At 40.3% G+C, this 22769-nt stretch overlaps 1 protein-coding gene across 1 annotated transcript; it reads right to left on the bottom strand.

Annotated features, from left to right (window-relative positions):
- Positions 1-2585: 2585 nt before the first annotated feature.
- card14 (caspase recruitment domain family, member 14) lies at positions 2586-19664 on the bottom strand. The gene is made up of 20 exons (XM_028589786.1): positions 19451-19664; positions 18852-18989; positions 18437-18762; positions 16465-16623; positions 16197-16316; positions 14954-15079; positions 11886-12035; positions 11669-11797; positions 10774-10871; positions 9091-9146; positions 8813-8873; positions 7694-7910; positions 7483-7609; positions 6212-6452; positions 5993-6056; positions 5783-5903; positions 5392-5556; positions 4527-4645; positions 3606-3721; positions 2586-2911 (listed from the first exon to the last, which is right to left on the bottom strand). The coding sequence occupies exons 1-20, from the start codon at positions 19662-19664 to the stop codon at positions 2704-2706; spliced, it is 2955 nt and encodes a 984-aa protein (XP_028445587.1). The 3' UTR covers positions 2586-2703.
- Positions 19665-22769: the final 3105 nt, after the last annotated feature.

Here is a 22769-nt window from a genome sequence, read left to right as displayed (position 1 = left end):
GAGTATGCCCATTAGCAGAAGAAGCAGTTAATGATGGAAAAGTCAAGTAAGAAGATTGTTGAGGAACGCATTTAGTTCTAGCCTAGAGCCTCTAGGCCTAGCCTATATGATTACTTATCGAAATGTATCGGATTATCAAACAGGGTTTCAAAAGAAAAGTCTTTCATCAGAAACCAACTGTCGTAGATTGTTGTATGTTTTGGGGCATTTCCTATTAGGTCCAGCAGGCGTCACATTTGTCAACACAAATGTAAACATGGCACATATTTTCTCATATCCTCTTAACCTTGTCTTATATCTTGAATCAAACATTTGAATTCCAACAGGCTCTAAGCTCTCTAATGAATCTACATAATTGATACAAAAGTTGCGCATTTCTACAGGCATCCTCTCTTTAAAACAAGCATGCAAACTCACCACATCACATTGCTGATTTGATTTAATGATAATGTATGCATGTTGCCAAACATGCAACAACATGCGTACGCGTGTGTTTTTTTTACGTTTCTCATGAGTTGTGGAAATCATAAAACCAACTGAGTTATGTTAAGTGAATTTAAGGAAAACTCGTTCAATGAACTTAGGTATATAAAGTTGAATTAACAGTTGTTGTCTGATACATGTTGCAGTCAGATTTGCTTTGCAATCCCATGTAGAGCGAGGCGGTCATTATAACGAATACAATCCCGACAGGGTGACGCAACCCTGACAGGGTGATGGTCCGAATCAGCCTAAAGCAGGGGTCTTCAACGTTTTTTAAACCAAGGACCCCTTAACTGAAAGAAAGACAGAGAAGGGACTCCCTACTAAACGTAAACTATGACCCACCTAGACCTCTCAGGTTGTCTGGGATACGTTTGCTTGCTGTCCCCAGAGTCAGAACTAAACAGGGGGAAGCAGCGTTCAGTTTTTATGCTCCACATATCTGGAACAAACTTCCAGATAACTGCAGATCCGCTGCAACTCTCAGTTTATTTAAATCAAGGCTGAAGACTTTTCTTTTTGATGGTGCCTTTCTTTAAATTATTTATTGTCTTTCTATTACAGTAAGTTGCATTGTTGAAACTGTATGAAAATCAATATAAGCATATAAAGACAAATTGTTGTATTTTATCTGCTTATATATTTTTAACTGTTTTTAACTGTTCTTTAATGTTTCATTTCTTGTACTGCACTGTAACTTTTATTCTCGTATTTTAATCGTTTTTATGAAAGCACTTTGAATTGCCCTGTTGCTGAAATGTGCTATATAAATAAAGCTGTCTTGCCTTGCCTTACTACATATATTGTATAAAATGAAGTTGCATGTTAAACTGGGCCTACAATAATGTGTAGGGCAGCCCAAAGCTCTTATACATAGCCTTTTTGCTTGGAATACTTAAATTAGCCTAATAATTGTTGCCATGATTTATAATTCATTTTTTAATGTTAAAAACCTACATGTGGCTCAGTGGATTCATTGAAAAAACTTTCAGAAATTAACAATAATTTGGAGGCCCCTCTGCATTGACCCCATGTTGAAGATCCCTGACCTAAAGGCTTGCTCTACATTATCCCTTACATACCTGATACTAACCTTCATCATGGTTAGTATTGTTTCCATATTAAGTCAAGAGATGATGGCATGTTTTCATGTCCTGAAATTGTCTTCAAATGAAAACTAGAAATGTTCAGATTTTCCTTCAATTCACACTTTAATGAAGATAAAAATATTGCTCAATTTTTTTTTTTAATGTGTACTGTGAGACACATTTGGAACAATCATTAACAATAATTAGACAAAACAAACCATTACATAATCTGCCACAGAAAGACGAGGACAAAGAGCGGAGCTCATTTAAGGAACAACAACTGTAACATCCCTGTCATGAACACACCACATAGGATCTGTCATGATGAAGACTTTCAACCGATTATAATCACAAGCCCTGCGGTTGAGTTTCCCTCTGAAAATGGTGCAAACTATTGTGCAAGAATAGATAAGTTGACTGATATTTACAGTGTTAAAATTCATCTTTTTTTCGTTCTCCTAATAATAATCCCGTCTCATACTAATTCAAATAAAGACATTCTAATTAAACACAAGAGATAACAGATTAAACAGAACATTAAAAGAAAATCCCCCACAGTGGGAAACGATCTACAACATATTGTAGAGATAAAGTGCATATGAGTTATTACAGTGTGTCTTAATGATAAATGTTTGGGTTTTTAGTGGACACCTCAAAAAGGGAGGCAACAGAGCAGAAACTGTTTCTGGGTACAATGAATAATGATACAGCTTTATACACTTAAAAGTACAGTAGATTAGGTTTAATCCTCGACGCAGCGGCCGCCGGTTCGACTCCGACCTGCGGCCCTTTGCTGCATGTCATTCTCCCTCCCCTCTCTCTCTCTCTCTCTCTCTCTCTCCCCTTTCAAGTCTAAACTGTCTTATAGAAATAAAGGCCTAAAATATATATATATATATGTATATATATATATATATAAAAACGTACAGTAGATAGCACTTTATGAGAGTCCTTCTTTTACCCAGTTACTCATAAGTATCATAGATACATACCTGTGTTTACAAAAATATTTATTGTAAAGCTAAATATATTCTCAACATAATATTAACACAAAGCCCTTTGAGAAATCCTTTTTTTTTTTTTTTTTATATATTTTCTGTTTGCTAAGATTCTTTTCTCTTTTTCCTCTGCTTCACCACTGGTCGTGCTCCACCCAGACGATCTTCTTCTGCTCCTCCCAGATGACGGAGCGCAGGCTGGTGAGCAGGGAGGCCTGGTCGCTCCAGGAGTCCGGAGCCACGCTGTGGTACAGGCAGGGCAGCTTGTCCAGCAGCGGCTCCTCGCTTTTCGAACAAGCCAACAGCCGCTCCTCCGACTGGCTGTGGCGCTGCAGCTTTGACCTGGAAATGTATAAATGAACCAGATAAATGAAGATATTGTCATGGTTTTTTTTTTTTTTATCTATTTTTTTGGTTTGTTTGTTGGTGGTTTGGTTTTGGACTTTTGATCATAACTGTGTAGAGCAGTGGTTCCCAACCAAGTTTTTCATACAATTGAATATTATGTTAGTTTGGTCGGCAATCATACTAATACTATACTAATACTAATAGGCTACTATTACTTAAAATGAAGCTGAATATTTGACCATTTCTCCTCTAACGGTACTTTTAGCTAACAATTTCAACCATTTATTCAGTTCTTATAACTAATCATTTGAACTGTTTACTGTTACTTTAAAGTGCTCATATCATGCTTTTTGCCTTTTTCCTTTCCTTTATTGTGTTATATATATATCTTTTTTGTGCATGTTATTACATGCAAGTGAAAAAGCCCAAAGTCCACCCCAAAGGGACTTACCACCTCCAACAGAAAACACAAACTGCTCCAAAGAGCTCTATTGTAGTCCAGTATCTATTTTGGGGCTTTTACGTGGAGTCAATTAAAGGACAAAAAGGAAACATGGAAACTATGGCAGATATCAGTGAGGTCGTCAAGTTTGCCTAGAGTGATTATCTAAATGTGATTGCAGAGAAATAATAAGCAACGAGGTGAGCTCTGTCAGCATTGGCATGAAGAAGAAGAAGGAGGGTTTACTTAAGTTTCCGTGCACTGCGCGCAGACAGGCTGATGAAGATGATAATAGGGAAGATCTGGGCCCGGTGCAGCCGCCGCACGCAGTCCAGCCCCAATGGCAGCACACAGTGAATCCCCTGGAGGAGGAATGATATGGGTTAAAGAAAGAGGATTTTTAAATAAGCACGAGCGCAGTTTTCTAGGAGCACATGCAAAAAATATATGCATTCATTCATTCATTCAGGATGTGAACACAGCACCACATGCACCAGATGCAGATGGTGTGTCGGTCTTGTTGCAGATGGTGTGCTTTTTTTAATGGTTAATAAGCGCAATGATGATAGAAACACATAAGGAAAAAAAATAGTTTATATGATCCCTCAATCAATCTGACACTTTTTTTTTGTCATAATTCTACTGTATATCACGTTGCAAACTGTTACGTCATATCTTAAAATGTGACGCAGCAGCGTTTTGTTTCACAACACATTTCAAGAAGAAAACCTGCACTGCTGAATTATTTCTTTGATTTTGAAAGTAGGATGTGACAGACAGTATTTATGAGCTCCAATAATCCGATGTCTCCCACATAAACATCAGCATAGAGGGTTATAACAAGCCGGGCTGGTGTGTGTGGTTACTTTGTAGCAGCCTGATTTATTAAAGCTAAACATTGTAGAGGACTGTGGGTAAAGGGTCGGGTGCTGCAGACTTGTAAAGCTCATAGGTTACAGTCTGGACTAACGTGGTGAAACAGCCAACCATCTAACACGTCTTCCCTAGAGCCCCACTGCTAGAGGCATTAAGAAAATATGAGCCACATACGTGTGTCCTTTCCATTCTCTTTCACACCACAATTTACTGAGCCCCATTCTTTGCTTTTTGAGCTACCAGCCTCCAATGTAAGTATTTTAATATAATATCAGTTGTGGATGTTCTGACCTTCTTCATAACTTTCTCGACACTCTGCAGGGTGTAGCAGCAGTTTGTTCCCTGCTCGGACTCTTCCAGGATCTCGGACCTCTGCAGCCGGGCTGCATGCTCGCTAGCGCTCAGCACCTCTGTAGAGCAGAAGGGAGGTGATGATATATGTGGAGTCATATGATAAGGTCATGAAAAAATGATGTATATTCATCAATATATTTCAAACTCTATATGAAGATATGCGCAGGGATTCTGCCAGGAAAGTTGTTAAGCCAAGCAAGTGAAAGAAAATTAAAAGCTAACTGGAGATTTAAAATGATAACTACGTGTACGTTTTCAACCAAGCCATCCCAATGCAACTGTAGCTTTGATAACATCTTAAAAGTAGATTAAAAAATGATTACCAGAGACTAGGCTTGATGGGGGTCAACTAAGGCCCGGTGGGCTTACAATACACTGGGGGGAAGCCATATTTACCTTTAGTAGTGGCATTATCTTTAATTCATTTGGTACAATACCTGGAACATTGATCATTTTCTTCTGCATTTCGTTCTCTGAAATATACCGATCCCTGTAATGAATCAAATCTTCCCACAGAGATCATTAAACTTTCATTGGGCTCTACCACTGAAGGGAACACTGGCAAACATTTGTCGTCTTTATAGCCTATATCATTTTTTTATTACTATGTATTTTACAAAGTTTATTTCCTTCCTGGTTTACAGCGACAGCCAACATTTGATCTGTCAAGTCAAACAGACTTATCTGTCAGCACAGGAAGGTGCTTCCCTCCTCTCCGTATCTAAACATGCGTCTTCAGTGGCATATGCTCCAGCGGAAACAGTTATGAAATTTCAGCATGTGATGACGCTGTGTTTCCTACCAGGCTCACAGAGCTGGAAGCCCTGCCAGTCTGCCAGCTTCTTGTTCAGGCTGTGTCCCAGGATGGTGGGCAGCAGCAGGACAGGCCTGCAGATGGGTGGGAAGATGGGGGTGACCAGGCTGTAGGGCATGAGGCTAAGACAACTTTTGGGTGCAGATGTATCCCCTATATAGGAAATAAAATTCACTGTGAGAGAGGTAAATGTTTTCATGCAAAAAACATTCAAAACGTTTATCAAACAGCGGATTCAAGAAGCAATACAGCACCTTTGTTACTGTGCAGCTGCCGGCTATTCAATTTAATTCAATTTTATTGATAGTGTCAAATCATCAACAGAAGTTATCTCAGGCCACTTTACAGACAGAGACAAGACAAGAGCAAGCATTTGTACCTGGTTCTGTGCTCTTGGTATTTTCCTCCTCCACACTGACCCACAGTGGGTTCCTGCCATGATGTCCGGTGCTGACAATTCTCACTGCCTTCTGCTTATTCTGGTCCACCACACGCCCAGGCTGTTGTGAGAGACAAATATAACCAGGAGTTAGCACAGTGAAATATCAGATGCAGTCACTGGGTGGCAGTATTTTCTGATTATTCTTACCTTTCGAGACTTCTTTGTTTGAAAGCTCATGTCTTCAATTGCTCGAATGAGAAGCCGCTGTGCCCTGTGCCGTCAGACAATGGTTACAATTTTCAGTTTAAAGCACTGTGAGTGGGGATTTCCTTTCACCTTTTCCTTGCACAAGTATGCAGATGATTCTGACTCCCTACCTACTGTATGTATACCCCACATTTCTATATTCCACATTGGTGTACCAACCTGTAATAGTTGGGTACGTTTCCAGTCTGGAGGTCCAGTAGCTGGCAGGGGTGAACTTGGCTGGCGCGCCATGAGTCCTCAGTGCCAGCGGGCCGAGTGTTGGTTACATGAAGGATGTCGTTGCAGGACATGGCCAGGGTTCCGTTGGGGCCGGCAGAGAGAGACATGTTGACACGTACGTAGAAGGAGTCTCCGGATATTGTCTCACTGCTCTGAAGCTGCTGCAGCAGCGCCTCATAGTCTGAACAGGCAGAGGAACACACTTCAACTAAAGCCACTTTATGTTTGTCTCTTATACATTATTTACATAGTCTTCACTTGCTGTACACCGTGATTTCAGGTGTGGTCATATAAGCTCCACTATCCATTTAAGGTTTAACATTAACCATGCTGTAACTAACTGCCCAAAGTTAAAACCCCTTCTTATGTTCCTGTAGTGGTTTGAGCCAAGCAACTGACTGACAAACAATGCTATCCTCTTTTGATATAGGGGCTTAATATCCCATTAAATACAACACAATGCAAAACTCTTGAGTGACAAAATGGTGTTGGCACAGCACACATCACTTATCTGCAGTCCGTATGAAAGCATGAGATAACCCATTAACAGTTGGCCATAGGGTCAAAAGGAGAAGGGTTTCAAGTTCAAAAAAGAACTTAAGGTTTTGTGTTTTTTACACTGTTTTGTGCTGTCTTTATGTGATGCCCTATGGATACATTAAATGACGCTATCACGTTGTACTCTGTCTCAGTAGCTCGTCTTGCGTACCTCGAAGAATGTTGAATTCTTTGAACGATGCAAAACAAAAACACCCTCATAAATACAGCAGCTTGATCAACATCATATCCTGTTGCTATATGAACAAGTAGAAGTGACATAAGTTATCTCGTGAGGCAGCTGGCCACATGGCTTTAATCTCAAGAGAAACAATCTGCTTCCTTATAACAGCTGAAGCCATAAACCTTTATTTCCAACTAAGGCTGAGATACAGTCACTGTGATTTGTTAGAACACAGTCCTCTTGCATGTTTGTACGTGTTTATACATTTGTGTGTTGTGTGTGTGTGTACAAAAGCTGATTTTCTCTACTGTGTGTACTGTGAATTAGTATTGTTATAATAAAAAAGTACTATTTTGGCTTCAAGAATGGATATATGTTTCAGAGTGGGATGCAACATCTTCAGTAAAATGTATGAAAATGATTTATGATGAGTCATACCATCTTGGTTACAAGGGCAAAAAGTGTTTTATGTACATGCTTTGGGACGTACCATCTTGCCTTGGCCGGAGGGAGAGGTGACAGAGGCCTGTGACTTGGCCAAGAGCCCACATAGCTTCCTCTAAAGTGGAATCCTCCAGCACCATCCTCAGAGCCTTCTGGTTCTGCTCGTACCTGACCTGCAGAGCAACATTATTATGAGAAACGCCTTCACTTTAGGCAGTACGATTAGAATTAGTGTTCAGAAACCCACTTAAACCCACCTCCACTATCTGTGCCCCGCGGCTGATGCCAACAGTATGGGCAGGGGTCCCTTCTGTCACCTGGTGTACAAACACGCCGGTCTTATTGCCTCCCACCACGGCCAGCTGACTGAGCAGCGCCTCCCCCTGCAGGGAGATGCTGAGAATGCGGCCATTGACGCGAATCGCTTTAGGACGCGAACGCATCAGGAAGGGAGGGTAAGAGGTTCTTGACGCGCTGGTGAGAGAGCAATGAGAATAGAATGCTTCATCAAACATTTTGATTATTTTAAGGATCATCGTTTTTTTTTTTACTTTTGTGGAAAGGAACATTTTACTTTTCACTGAGCACAGAGCCAGTCCTTTCATACTCTACGGTTCATACAGCCATATTTATATACCCATTGAGTATGTACATTTTTAGTATGGGTGGGTGGGTGGATGGGAGGGTGGGGGGAATCAATACAATACTAGTACAGTAATATTTTTCGTGGCAATACTGTATGGATACACAGATGCCAAGTATCAATCTTTTACTATACAAACTGCACATGAGAATGTAACTTTTTGGTACCAGAATGATATAATCATTTGCTTTTTCAGTCCACTAGAACAACATGAATCTTTTGACAAAGTTTTGCTTTGGGTACATCATTTGAAGTTGGAAAACTTTTAAGATATCGCAATATGTTTAAGATTGCAATAATATCGTATTGTGACATAAGTATTGTGATGATATCGCATTGTTGGCCTCTGGTGATTCCCACCCCTTATTTTTTGCAATGAATCAGTGTTTCATTTATGTAAAATCCAGTGTGCTGGTGAGACATAAAACATGAAAAAAGTCCAGACTTTCTGCTACATATGCCCAGAGCTCTTACAGTATAGCTCAGCTTTTAAATCTAAGTTAGTAAATGGGCTAAAGGTGGGTATGTTGTGTTAAATTAACCATTGCCGATTATTTATTATTATCTCCACTAACTTTATTTCCATCATTTATTACTACCTACTGCATGCACTGCCTTCAATTTACAGTCTATTGAACGCATTCAGGTAGACTGCCGTCTGTTTTACACAAAAATGCTTAGTAATATGAAACTCTTTATTAATAGCAATGTTGTGCCCAGTGGACCGCCTCACCCATCAATGCTGGAGCCTTTAGATGAGAAAGGCCTGGGTGTCTGCTTGTCTTCACTCCCCACTAAACAAAAGAGAGGCTGTTTAATCATTTGGCATCAAGGATGTTTCCCAGGAAATAATGTGCGTGTGAGTTACTGTGTCACTTTACAGCCCTGGCACAGGTTCAACTTTGAACAATAGCTAATTAAAGTCCTGTGAAACAACACCAAACCACCAAACCATCCACCCAAAAACACATTTACTTAAACAAAGAAAGTTTGTATGTTTTCTATACATACCATCGGGGATAAACACAAAGTCTTCAAATAAAGATTCAGTATCCACTGTGTCCAAGCTGCAAAAGAGAAAAAGATGAGAAAATGAGAAAAAGGATTGGTCTTGGTCACTTTTCTTGCACATACAAACATGTACACATACACTGATAATGCTGAGTTATTTACTTTATAGTAGTGCGGTCAAACGATTAAAATATTTAATCGCATTAATACAGTTAACTCGCACATTAATCACACATTTTTATCTATTGTAAATGTCCCTTGATTTCTTTTTGTCCCATTATTTTTTCTCATTTTAATGCTCTTATCAACATGGAAAAGTTGATCGGCTTGCTTTGTGCTTTTTTCGGCTGGCTTTGACGAGGGGGGAGAATTGGCATCAGCTGTGTGCGTGGCCATCAGCTGTGTGCGTGGCCATCAGCTGTGTGCTTGGCCATCAGCTGTGTGCTCGGCCATCAGCTGTGTGCGTTGCCATCAGCTGTGTGCGTGGCCATCAGCTGTTTGCGTGGCCATCAGCTGTGTGCTTGGCCATCAGCTGTGTGCTCGGCCATCAACTGCGTGCTCGGCCATCAGCTGTGTGCTCAGCCATCAGCTGTGTGCGTGGCCATCAGCTGTGTACTTGGCCATCAAGTGGTATTTCAGACTGGACGTGCTGCGATAATAGCTCAGTTCACAACAACAAAACACACAGATCACTTTGGTCTTGTCAATGGAACCATTTGGCAACTTTTAAAAGTAAACTTTCCATTCAGAATCTTACCGGCATCCATTCAAAACGTAACGTTAGCCTACTACTCTCGCCGGCTCGCAAGCCCAAACAAAGTGTGTGCGGTGTGCCTGTTTTGTTTCCGGTCTAGCTAGATCCGGTGTGGTGTTGTAGTTTTTCTAAAGTTACTAGTTGTAGCAACAGCATTTGAAAAAATCTACAAAGTTTGCTAGGCCAAAAAGAACGTTAATCTCGTGATAAAAAGCTTACTTTAATGCTAAGTGTGAGATAATCATCTGCCCTATTACAACACACAGACTGGTTCGGTGGGTATAGTGTTGTAATGTAACGAAGAACAAATACTTTGTTATTGTACTTAGGTAGAATTTTCAAGTTTCTGTACTTTCCTTCGTTATTTATATTTCTGGAAAGCTTTACTTTTACTCTACTACATTTCCTAAATAAAATGTATACTTTTACTCTGATACATTTCCCCTAAGCATCTTTGTTACTCGTTACTACAAAATAAAGTCAGAAGAAATTTGTTAGATGGCAAAAAAAGCAGTTTGGCATGCTCCATTCCAGTTGGTGACATTTTGCCTGTTTGTTGCCAAGTGCCAAAGGCATGGGCGGAGAGGCGGAGGAAGCATACTAACTGATGGTGTAATGAAAGCATTTTGCCTATCTCTAGTTAGCATTAGATCCTAGTTAAGCTCCTCTTATCTGTAAATTATTAATCCACTTGAAACTGGATGTCGACATGTTAGCAGAAAGGAATGCAGAGGTCAATAAAACAGCAAGTCCACCTTCCTGCTGGGTGTAATGTCAACTCTGTTATAAGCTGGAACTAATGATATACTTTCCAAAAAAAGCATGAGCACAAACACAGAGTGAGGTCGGTACTGTAGGTGAATGTGCACACACACACACACACACACACACACACACACACACACACACACACACACACACACACACACCTGCTGTCTGCGTATAGAGCTTCCTCTCTTCTGCGGAAAGACTCTGGACTGGGGGGCTCTGGGTTTCGGGATCGGACACTTGCCGTAGAATCTTCACACTGTACACATACACATGGCATACATGTACAGACACATATTCATTATTTACTCTATAAAAACTGCAATAATCAAGATTTTGCTTTAAATCTTGCAAAAATGATCAGTAAAAAAATGTATGGACTTTAAAAGCAGAAATCAAATCTAGGCCTGGCTATTTTTTTAACAAATTTTCAATACGAAAAACTATTTTTTGAATTTTGCCAAATATTTCCAACTTTAAAAAAAATATCTCTGTTTAATGCTGCTTTAAAGGTTATGGCTGGCTTTATTCTATATTTTTCTTTTTGTCTACAAATCCCAAAAATAGACCAAAGCCAACAATGTGTTTGTCCGTCTCTCAATACCTTCCTTACCCTGCCTGTGGCATGCAGTCTCAAACCCATTGGTTCCTACTATAAACATTTATATTAGGTAGGTCAAAAATATTTACTTAAGTATAAATACTTGTTGCTAAGATCAATTCAGGAGGAGTTTTGCTCTTCATGGTATTTGTTGACAATTACTAAAAATATAGACTATTGTCAGCCTTATTCTTTAACACAAGCAGCTGTACAAGGACTTTAACTAAATAAAAATATTGAAAATCAAACAAAAATCAAACACTTGATCAGTCATTGGTCAGTGTTCAAAAATGTCAATACCCAGCCCTAATAAAGTAATTGTGGCTGAGCACGCATGTATGCACGTACTGTGTGTCTTGGTGTCTTGTAAGCCCGTTTGGGCTCAGCATACTGTTGTTTATGCATGACACAATAATTAAAATGATTCATTCATTCATTCATTTACACACACTCACCTCTGAACTCAGTGACATGGGATTGATTGCGTCCATGCGGCAGAGTAAACGCCTGATAGGGGTTCTGAGTGGGCATAGTAGGGATTCTTCACAGCTGGATCTCAGGCTCTCCCAGTCCATCTCAGTCTCCTTAGACAAAAACACAGAGATTAGCATTATTATGTCAGTATGTGTTGTGTTTATGGGTGTGCTGATGTGTGCTTGTGTGAGAAATTACATCACAACTTTGCCGTTGTCCTCTGGGGCTGCGTTTGGCCTGCAGGCTGAAGACCTGCTCTTGGAGCTCCACCAGCTGACATCTCAGGGTGTCCTTCTCAGCCAGGATGCGGGCGATCATGGCCTGGGCCTCATCTCTGGACAGGTACGCCTATAGGAACGGGAATCGTTCAAATTTACTTTACATAGCTACTATTTTTTCAAAATGGACACACCTTGTTTCTTGTTCATGAAAGCAAACACAACACAATCAGGCTGAGTTCCTGCCTCATGTAGAAATCACAAAATCAGAATAAGCACAATGGTCTAACCCGTCACCTGTAACTTAAACCCGATGATATGCATCTGAGTAAGGGATTGTTGAGTATTGAGAATTAATATACAGTACATGACTGCGAAGCTGGCGTGTGGTATGCAGAATGACGTCAAAGTGGTATATGTGGCTAGTAGCTTTCTATTTTTTGACACATTCTTGTGAACACAACAACTCAGGAACAACACATGATAGACACTTGGAGAAGCACCCATGTTTGAATCATATGCCTACCTCACTGTTTATAATGCATGTTACAAAAAAAACCTTACATTTAATGATGCAATCAGATTTTGAAGCAAAATTTCAGCATAGTATATCTTGTAAGACAAGGGGTCTTTTTGGTGTGTTTGTGTTTAAAGCTAAAATATATCTTAATTATTTGATCCAACAATATGATGGATATAATAGAACATCTGGAAATTCAAATGACAATTGCCTTGTTTTAAAATTTAGGAAGTCAGATTTTCCTGTCAAGTACTGGAATTTTCTGCCAGCTTTTTTATTTTTTTAATGAAAGAGCGAGAGGCATGAAACACAATGTATGCCAACCCCTCAGTCACATGTAGATGCAACTACTTTAAAAAATGGATTCTGCATATCACGCTGCATCACATTTTGTGACAAATTCAGGCTTAAGCACTCGCTATTGCATTTTATATGAATCTTTGAATGGTCCTCTCTGTACCAGAGGAGAAAAATGCACATGCTGCTATCTATTGTCAAGACATTGGTAGGTGAACTGCCTACTTATATGTCCAACCTTTTATCCTTTTATATACCAGCATTACTAGATCTACAAATCCGATTTTTTTAAATCCCTGAGTGCACTCAGAGCATGAAAAAACTGCTTTTTCTTTTGATGCACCACCGGCATGGAAGAAAAGCTGCAAAACATAATTTCCTTACAAGTCCTCCCATCTTTGAACACATTTAAAGGTCTTTTACAAACTGCCCTGAAGAAAACATGTTGCTGTTTAACATATCCATTGACTTAGGTGTAATGTGTTATGGATTCCGCTGGTACAGTATGACCCGTATGCCTCTTTTCTTTACTATTTCCATTGTGTTGCTTTGATGTCTTCTAACATGTGAAATTAGTTTGTTTTGTTTTGTGAAACTGCTTATGCCGACGTCTTGACCAGGACTTCCTGGAAGAAAATATTTTTACATTACATTACATAACATGTCATTTAGCTGACGCTATTATCCAAAGCGACTTCCAATTAAGTGCTTTCAACCCTGAAGGTGCAAACTCCAGACAACAAGTAGTAAGTGCAAGTACATTAGCTTTAAATAAGCAAAACTACAAAGAGCCATGTGAAAGTGCAGCTTCAAGAAAGATATATATATATATATATATATATATATATATATATATATATATATATATATATATATATATATATAGGGATAGCAAACAGTCGGGATTTCGCTGAGGGGGGCAGCAAGCAGATTGGCTGATGCAGAGCGGAGTGGGCGGGTTGATATCTGGCTAAATAAAGGATAAATAAATAAATAAATAAACTAAATGCATGATTGACTATTTATACCCCGGAGCTGTCATCTATTATCATATTATAGTCTTGTGTTGTGCACAGCTCAAGTGGAGCAGCTTGCAGCTATGTGGCCACCTGACAGCTGTTATGGTGTGGCTGGATTGTTCAGTTCAAGCCCAATGATGTTTAAAAGAGCTACTGGAAGACAAATAAGAAACGCTTTAAGATGAATCATTCCTGCATGGCATCGACTGGTATAATACAGCTAAACACTACATTTATGTACGCGTAAAAGTTTTGTACTTTGATTTTAATAATGCTCAATTTGTAGAATAGTAATTACTGTTAATGATAACTTAATTCATGTCCCATTTCAAAGAGACATAAATAATTACACACCCACACACACATACACACACACACACACACACACACACACACACACACACAACAGGGCGTTTCAGACAGTAAGATCTAAATGAGAGGGGTTGATATTTGATACTCTCCACAACAAGTAGGGCTGGGTACCAAATTCAATACTTTTAGGCACCGACTGAATTGCCTCTATAGTATCAAGTATCGAAAAATGCCTTGTCATTCAATACCCAATTTTAATACCTAAGGAGTAAATATCATCAGCATCAGTGAGCTATTTAAATAGCTGAAAACTCTTCCTTGGGTGTTGTCCATGTTTTCATCTTAAACTTAGACCCTCTGACTGTGTGTTGTCACTTCATCAAAGTTAGTTAGAACATTTTGGTCGCCTAAAAATCTAGTCTAACCAAGCTAGCTATCCTCCACTAGCTTTAGCTGGTAACTTAAGGGAAGGTTTGCTGAGTTTCTGTGTACTGCCGTACATGCAGATGAATGGCATCAGTACCTGAAGGTACACGGCCTGCCGGTAAATCTCCACTGGATGACTCGCTTCAGAAAGGTTCAACTTTCCCTCTTTAGTATTTAGCTTAGCGTAGCCCCATTGTAACCATAACACTGGCTTGTCCACGTCATCCTACACAGCTCCACCCTGTCGTCAAAAGTTGTCACATCTGGTTTCAAAAAACCAAGACGGCAAAGGCCATATTGCCAAACTAGAGGCTTTGAAATGGCAGTCCACATACCAATGAGTAACATCACGGCTGCTACTTCCTCTATTCTTACAGTCTATGATGTAAAACAGAAAATACTGCTTGGAAAAGTGAATTCATCTTTACGGGAGACAGGACAATTTGAGTTGCGAGGTTTTTAAAAGTTCCTTACTTGGTCTCTCTCTGCCTTCAGCTCTTTCATCTGGTTCTGAATCACTGTGCTCTTCTGCTGGTGCATTTTACAGTCCAGGGTCAGCTGCTGCACCTGGAGGCTCAGGCACTCCTTCTGATCCAAGAGCTGAACGCAAATAGACACACGTTACTCTAGTGTGGCCTCAAGTGTTTTAGGGCTATGTTATAGATGTACAGGATTTGATGAGCGAGTCAACGCTACTAAGCCACATGGAAACTTCTGTGTTCTCTGAAATAGATAATGATGGTGTATATAGTACAGGGTTCCCACAAATTTTCATTGACAAAATTTCTGAACTATTTCATCACTTCTCTATTGACCGATGCAAATTGTATCGGCCATTAGAGAACCATGAAATGATGAATGTACACTTACCCGGCATTATTCAAACATACCAGATTCCAACTTTATTTTCAACTAGCTGGCATACACAGGGAGAGACGGAAAATGAATAAACGCACGCAATAGTAAAGAAAACATCACGCGTTGATGCATATTATAGGCCTAGGTTACGTCAATATCTACAGAAAATAAATACGTGGAAGGTTATCCACGGAGTAGGATTGGGCATCGAGAACCGATTCCTACTTGGAATCGTTTAAAAAATTACAATTCCAGTAGAATTGTTTCTTTATTGGAATCGTTTGGAATCGTTTAGAGGATTTGGTTTCAAATCCGATCATCGCTACCCAATTTAATATGCACAAGTTTTGGTTTCTGAAGCAGCCAGGTTCTCTTGTGTTGCAGCCTTGGAGCACAGTAAGCAGCGCTCTAGTGAAAAAGCCCCGTCAAACTACAAACCACCATTGAATCAAAATAAAACTTTCCTCTTATGGAAATGTGACCCGTTTCAACTCCACCGCTCAAAGAATCGGAATCGAGAATCGATAAGAACCGGAATCGAAAGGAAGAATTGGAATTGGAATCAGAATTGTTACAATCCAAACGATGCCCAACCCTACCACGGAGGATCACTGTAACGAAAGTAACGCAACAAAGTTCCATGATTTTTCTAGGCCTGGAAAATGAGATTTGGAAATTCCATTCCATGATGAGTCAGAAAATAGCTTTAATTAGAAGTTTTCCTCTGGCCAAAGGCTTGTGTACGTCATGGTAGCAGTTGCATAATCAAAATGGCTCTTTTCAGTGTAGTAGATGTTTTACTGTATTTGCATGACATTTCCTGATCCATGATGCCACAGTTAAACACCCACACACCCACCCCCTGCTTGTCTGCGAGCAGCTGTTCGTTCTCCTCTCTGTAACACCTGAGCTGCTCTGCCAGCTCCACCTGGCTGTCTATGGCCTCCGCCAGGTCCTGGGCCAGGATGTCCTCACGGGCCTGCCAGAGACACAGCAACAGAGATACAAACATGACGACACAAGCGGCTATTTTACTTTCACTGTCTTACGAATATGTGCCAACAGTATAGTACAGTACTCCACATAAATCAGCTGATAACACAGAATGATTAAATGATTATTCTCACTGGGTCCAGTTTTTCCACTTTCACCAGCTGGCAGCGCAGACTCCTGACTTCTTCTTGCAGTCGCGGAGTGTCAGCAGGGGAGGCACACCTGAGCGAGCATTTCTTCTGGAAATCATTCTCCATTTGGGCCTTCTGCAGCTCAGTCTGCAGCTGATATATCTGACACCAAACAAGAACAACAATGCTGAAGGGGCTGCAACTAAGACTATTTCCGCTAGGGCTGGGCGATTTATCGATATTATATCGACATCGATATATGAGGCTAGATATCGTCCTAAATTTTGGATATTGCAATATATGACACAAGTGTTGTCTTTTCCTGGTTTCAAAGGCTGCATTACAGTAAAGTGATGTCATTTTCTGAACTTATTTGCCTTTACCCACTTAGTCATTGGATCCGCATCTCATTGTGTAAATATTTTGTGAAAGCACCAATAGTCAACCCTAAAATATTGACGCAGTATCGACATCAATGTATTTGGTCAAGTATATTGTGATATTTCATTTTCTTCATATCGCCCAGCTCTAATTTCCGCTATCCATTTTGTTCAATTAATCGTTTAATAAATACATTTTTGTCTGTAAAAATTGATTCAGCCATGACTGAAACACTCAGCGACCATGTATCAACTGCGATAAGTGTATCAAAAGGGTGTCTGCTCTTTTATGGCACTCATCATACCGAGCCATGACTAAAGGGTTATGCCAGAGGAGAAGAGGCTTTGTGCATCAGTGACTTCTTTTAAATCACTTCTTAAAACTCATTTTTATAGACTTGCTTTTATGTGATGTCCTCTCTTTTATCGTCTTTTTACCCCATCATCTGTTAATAAAATTTAATTTAATTTATTCATTGTTGTTTTTACTGCCCTTTAAAGGTGTCCCATCTTCAAGTTTAACGATTACAATGATGTGTACTGATGTGTGTGTGTGTGCTTCTGTCAAAGCACTTTGTAAACTTTTGTTTTTAAAGGTGCTATAGAAATAAACTTTATTATTTTTTGTATTATATTATTTTGATTCCTGTGACAAGGTACAAATCTTTCAAACTCCACAATCCCAGTTTGTAACCCTAGGGGCCCTATTTTAACAATCTAAGTGCACGGTGTGAAGCGCCTGGTGCAGGTGTGTTTAGGGCGTGTCCAAATCCACTTTTGCTAGTTTGACAGCGGAAAAAAGGGTCCGTGCGTCAGGCGCATGGTTCAAAAGAGTAGTACTTAGTGTCTTCATTAATAATTGGTGTGTTTTGGGCATAACATGCAATAAACCAATCAGAGTCTCATCTCCCCTTTAAAAGCCAGGTGCGTTTGGACCTTGGTGCATTACTATTATGATGGCGGATTTGCACCGTAATATTTTTATTTGTAATCTTTTTGCATGTGTGTGTGCAGCTGCGCGTCCCTGTGTGTGTAACAAGCAAAGTGTGCATGCACTTTGCACGAGCCTAGGCACATTTTACTAATTTGCTGTTAAAATAACAATGAAATGACTCTAGACACACCTCCCTGTAAGACCAGCACGCCCATGGGCGCAAAGATGGGCACAGGTGCATTTGCTATTTAAACGACGCAGGCGCTAGACGGGAAATTGACAACTGCGTTGGTCTTAAACTAGCAAAGACACTTGCGTCGGGCTTTGCACTGTGCTGATAGGACCCTAGGCCTTCCGCTAAAAACTCGTACTCTCCAAGCCCAAGCCATTCAAGTAATCTTCTCATGCAAAGCCTCCCCAGAGACCCAAAAGACAATATACAACTGTTTTCACAGGCTGTTAACAGTGGCTACTGAGGCATACAGTAAGCTTTGGAATTTACATCAAGCTACAATGCTCAGATTTCAGTTCTTTAACCCTACGTTTTTTATGACTTTCCCCTGAGATCACAGCTTTGTGTTTCAGGGAGGAGAAACTCATTCTTTGCATTTATGAGTTATTTTAAGGTGAGAAACTTCAGTCAGATCAGAGGATCACTGACCTGCAGGTTGAGGTCATGGAGGCGCATGTTTACAGCTGATTTCTCTTCGATAGCTGCTGTGTAGCGCATATACACGTCACACTTTTCATCCTTAAGCTTGGTGACGTCACGCTGCAAAGAACACAAGTGTCTCCGCATGCGTTCGTTTTCAGTCTGAAGGCCTCTGGACTTCTCCTCCAGGTCCATTATCTGCCTAACCTCCAACTCCAGGGAGGCACAGTGAGCACTCTTTTTACTAGCCTCGCAGCGCGCCTCCTGGAGCTCCTTCTGCATCCCCGTCACGGCTCTGACCAGATACTCTGTCAGCTCCGAGTACTTTATCAGGCCTGCGAGAAGACCAACGCAAGTCAGACATAAAGCAAGGTAAACTAAGACAAATATCCCCTTAAAATTAAGAGCACTTAAAGCCACTGACCACTGAATCTTGAAGGCTCAGTGCTGGGTTTGCGTCCAGTGACTTGGGTGTACAGGCTGGGGTAGTGGATCATCAGGCTCTCCAGCAAAGCCACAGCCCCATTCCTCCCCTGGGTCCTCAGCAAGTCCAGCATATAGCCTGGGAATGGTAGAGGAAAACATAATGTTGTCTAAAAATCCAACCCTAACCCTTGAATCAGCAGACTCAATCTCAAGATAAGTGATTCCTCTATGAATGTCTTAATCTAGTATCTAGTAAAAGCACTGCAATTTCATGTATCTTTAGAGAAAGCAAGCTAACAATTGTTCTCTACAATAACCACAATCAAGATTAGAAAATAAATATGATAAGCAGGCCAATACACTCTCAAACTCTGTCAGGCAGCGTAACATATTTTTTGTTTTACTAATAAATATTGTGTGGCTGGAATTCCTTCTGTGTCTTGGCAATACCCTCAACAATCAGTGTAAACAAATCAGGTGCAGTAAAAGAGGACGGAGCACAATCCACGAGGCACGCTACATCCTCCATAACCCCACGGACAGGCTTGTAACATTGTTTAAGATCCAAGAAGCAAAAAGCCAAGTCAGAAATCTCACTGGTTCTCATGCTGCGGTTGGTGAGGTTGTGGCTGGAGATGATCTCATCCTCGTCCATCTCAGCGAGCACCCTGGCCTGCCTCAGGTACGGGATCAAGATGCACGGCCGCACCCCCAAGGAGATCCGGTGGCGGTTGTCATTGATCAGTTCCCACAGTTCCTCCTCGCTCATGTCTCCCAGGTCTGGACCCTCAGGAAAACACTCCCCTTCCATCCTGAGTGTGTTATGTGTGTTTGATAGAGAGACGGTTGCCTGCAGCTGAGATGATGGCCACGGCTAGAGCGAACGAAGAGAACACACACACACCCTTAGCTGCAAAGACATAGGCTCCTTCCTGGAAGCAGACAGAATAGCAGGCTGACAGGAAGAAAAGCTCTATAAAAGGGCCGGGAAAACCGGTAAGACAAGGGCTTTGCAGCGTAACCAGGGACATGTGCAAACACAAACACAAACACACACACACACACACACACACACACACACACACACACACACACAAACACACACACACACACTCTAAAAAAGCATTAGTCATGTGCGCCACACACGTCTCTTCCATTCATACTCTTGGTAGCTTTCTAACCTGTGTTTGCTTTCAACAGCTAATTCAACATCTAATCACATCATAAACCTCATAAACCATAGGCTGTGGCTATGGCAAAAATGAACAAAACTTCTCACAGACACAGGTGTTCTAACACAGAAATGGTAGATGACATGCCAGTTCGCATTAATAATTCCTAATCATCACAGTAAAGTAAACACACATACCCGGCCTCCGCTGACAAGAACACTGAGCTCTGCAGTGCAAAGTCCTCTGTTGAGGAAGGAAATCAGGTTGGAGGCGTAGCTGACATGGGTCATCAGCGCATGGGAAAGGGCTATTTTTCATAATGTAACCTATCTTACTGACAGAACTTACTGTTTACTGTACTGTATGCAAACAAATGGACGCTATCAAGGAAACATACTGTCAATGATATACCGGCACAAAGAGGATGTAGGGTAGCAAATAGCAAAATAAACAGCAAAATATGGAAATGTGAAGAAATAGTTTGAAGGAATATCTTTTAACTATAGAAATGAAAGAAAAATAAGGCACAATAACATTTGTGTGGAGCTTAAACAAAGCAGTCATATTTCTGTATTTTCAACTAATAATGCAGCTAAAGATCAAGGGAAATTATTACAAAAAGCCAGCAAACTGCAATAGTGACTCAGAAAATAATATGGAAGTCGTCCAGTGGACAACACTACTGTCACTACAGTTTGAAAGGTAAACAAACAAACAGCATGACTCTACGGCTCAGCACTGCAGTGCACGTTCAATAAAGAGGATTAACAAGATATGATCCTTTCACCCCCGATACAGTATTCTGTAACCTGACCAGCCTCAGTCAACACAACAGTACAATGCCCGCTTCTCTCCATCTTATCATTTCATAAACAGTAGTCAGGACAACTAAAGCCCATAGCACACGTATTATCATATACAGGGAAAATAAAGCAGTAATAAAAAATGAACGGGCGGAACAGCAGAACTTATATTCTGAAAAAAATGTATGTGCTACATTCCTACATATTGTGCTTTAAGTCAGAAATTAAAATAAATACACTGAAAGGTTATCCGCCATATTTATTAACTCTCTTTCTAAACTACTAAAACTTGTAAGTGTACATTTCATGAACACCAAAGTCTTCTCCAGAAGAGACCCTGACTGAAGTGTGAAATTGCCACAGTTTCCCACAGTCTATAACAAAGTGATTTGTTTAAAAAATCAATACAGGCATTCCTTGAAAGTACAAAAGACAATGTAACACTAACAGTAAAAGCTCAACAAGCACTTGCAGTGTAAATACTCACAAAGCTTTTCTGCATAATGGAGCGTGTTATTGGATTAGCTCCTGAAAGTGAGACTATGAAACGTTTTGCTGAACAGCAGCCATTGTAGCTACAGCTTTTATTCTCTGTCCAAATCTAATAAGGTCTGACCCACCCAACCGCCGTGTTTGGCCATGCTGTAATTTCTCAAAATACCTTTGGGCTTGGATCAGGTCAGGTTCGTGCAAACTTCCGGTTTTTGTGTGTTTGTGTTTTTCGTTATGCAGACCTTAAGGTTTGTGTAATGTCATGAATGATGTATCCTGACTCCCGCCTCTCAATAATGAGGAGACATGTTATACAATCTCTATTTAATATGGCGTATGACAGTTTCTGGGCTGCGCTGAACATTCCAGAAGGCACATGTCGGAGACTGTGTCACAAAGTCTGTTAGTGCAATGAAAATACTTTAGTTGACTTTAGCTTGTAATTAATGTGTTAATATTAAAAAGAATATATCTTATTTATTTTACAGAGGAAATTCTCGTCTTTTTATCCAGGCTTGGGACCAAAATAACTGTGATGGTTTGGCCTCGGGTCAGGCTCAGACAGAAACTATGCAGGTTCACGTAGGGCCAGGACAGATTTTTTTGGGCCCGATCATAGCCCTAATTGTAGTCAAATGTAGCCATAGCATAATAATGTACTGTAACAGTAGAGTAGAATCATAAAGTCAGTGAACTGCCTCAGTAATGTCAGCTACAGCATCATCTATATCAGCTTTGCTTACCACAGCTAACATTAGCCACCATAAGCCACTGTAATAGTAAGTAATGCTGTAGCACAAAACCCCATGCTTGTATTGAAATTGGGCAAGGGTGTGTTTTATGCTTTAGGAACAGAACTTTTGAGAGGAAGAATGGAATATTTCTTCTTTCAAAAAGTAACAAAGCCTCATTTTAGGGTCACATATCGTCGCTGGTGGGAGAAAACCTTTTATATCCAAAACCGTATCTTTTCAGAAAATGAAAAAAGGCTTTATTTGAAATCTGAAAATATGGATGAGGTTTCTGCCCGACAGTGACAATATGTAGGTCAGATTAGAGAGCCTGAGAAAGAACCTTAGTAATGATGTTAGTATCTAATCATAACAACGGAACCCAGCATTTGGAAGTCTTAATAGAAGCCAAGGAGCAACTTTTAAATACCTTAACACAGATAAGTTGAAAGTGGCAGCACAGGTAATAACTCAAATTTACACACACAAAATATATGCTTTTCACATCAGCATATTAGGAGAATGAAAAATGAATCTTTACATTTTCTATGGATGAGAAGAGCTTCAAGGAAGTGCCTGTTATCTATGATAATGTATGAAGCTATTTATAGGAGACCAAAGGTGCTGTTAACCTGGAAGTGCAATAAATGTTTGTAGGGTGCCTCTGGGTACTCTGGAAAGTCCTAACAGAACCAGTACAAGATGGTGTTCACAGAGA

Source organism: Perca flavescens, chromosome 2 (genome assembly GCF_004354835.1).
Source record: "Perca flavescens isolate YP-PL-M2 chromosome 2, PFLA_1.0, whole genome shotgun sequence".
In the NCBI taxonomy this organism is placed as follows: Eukaryota; Metazoa; Chordata; class Actinopteri; order Perciformes; family Percidae; genus Perca; species Perca flavescens.
Note: the sequence above shows the minus strand (reverse complement) of the source record. Positions and strands in the feature narration are given on the sequence as shown.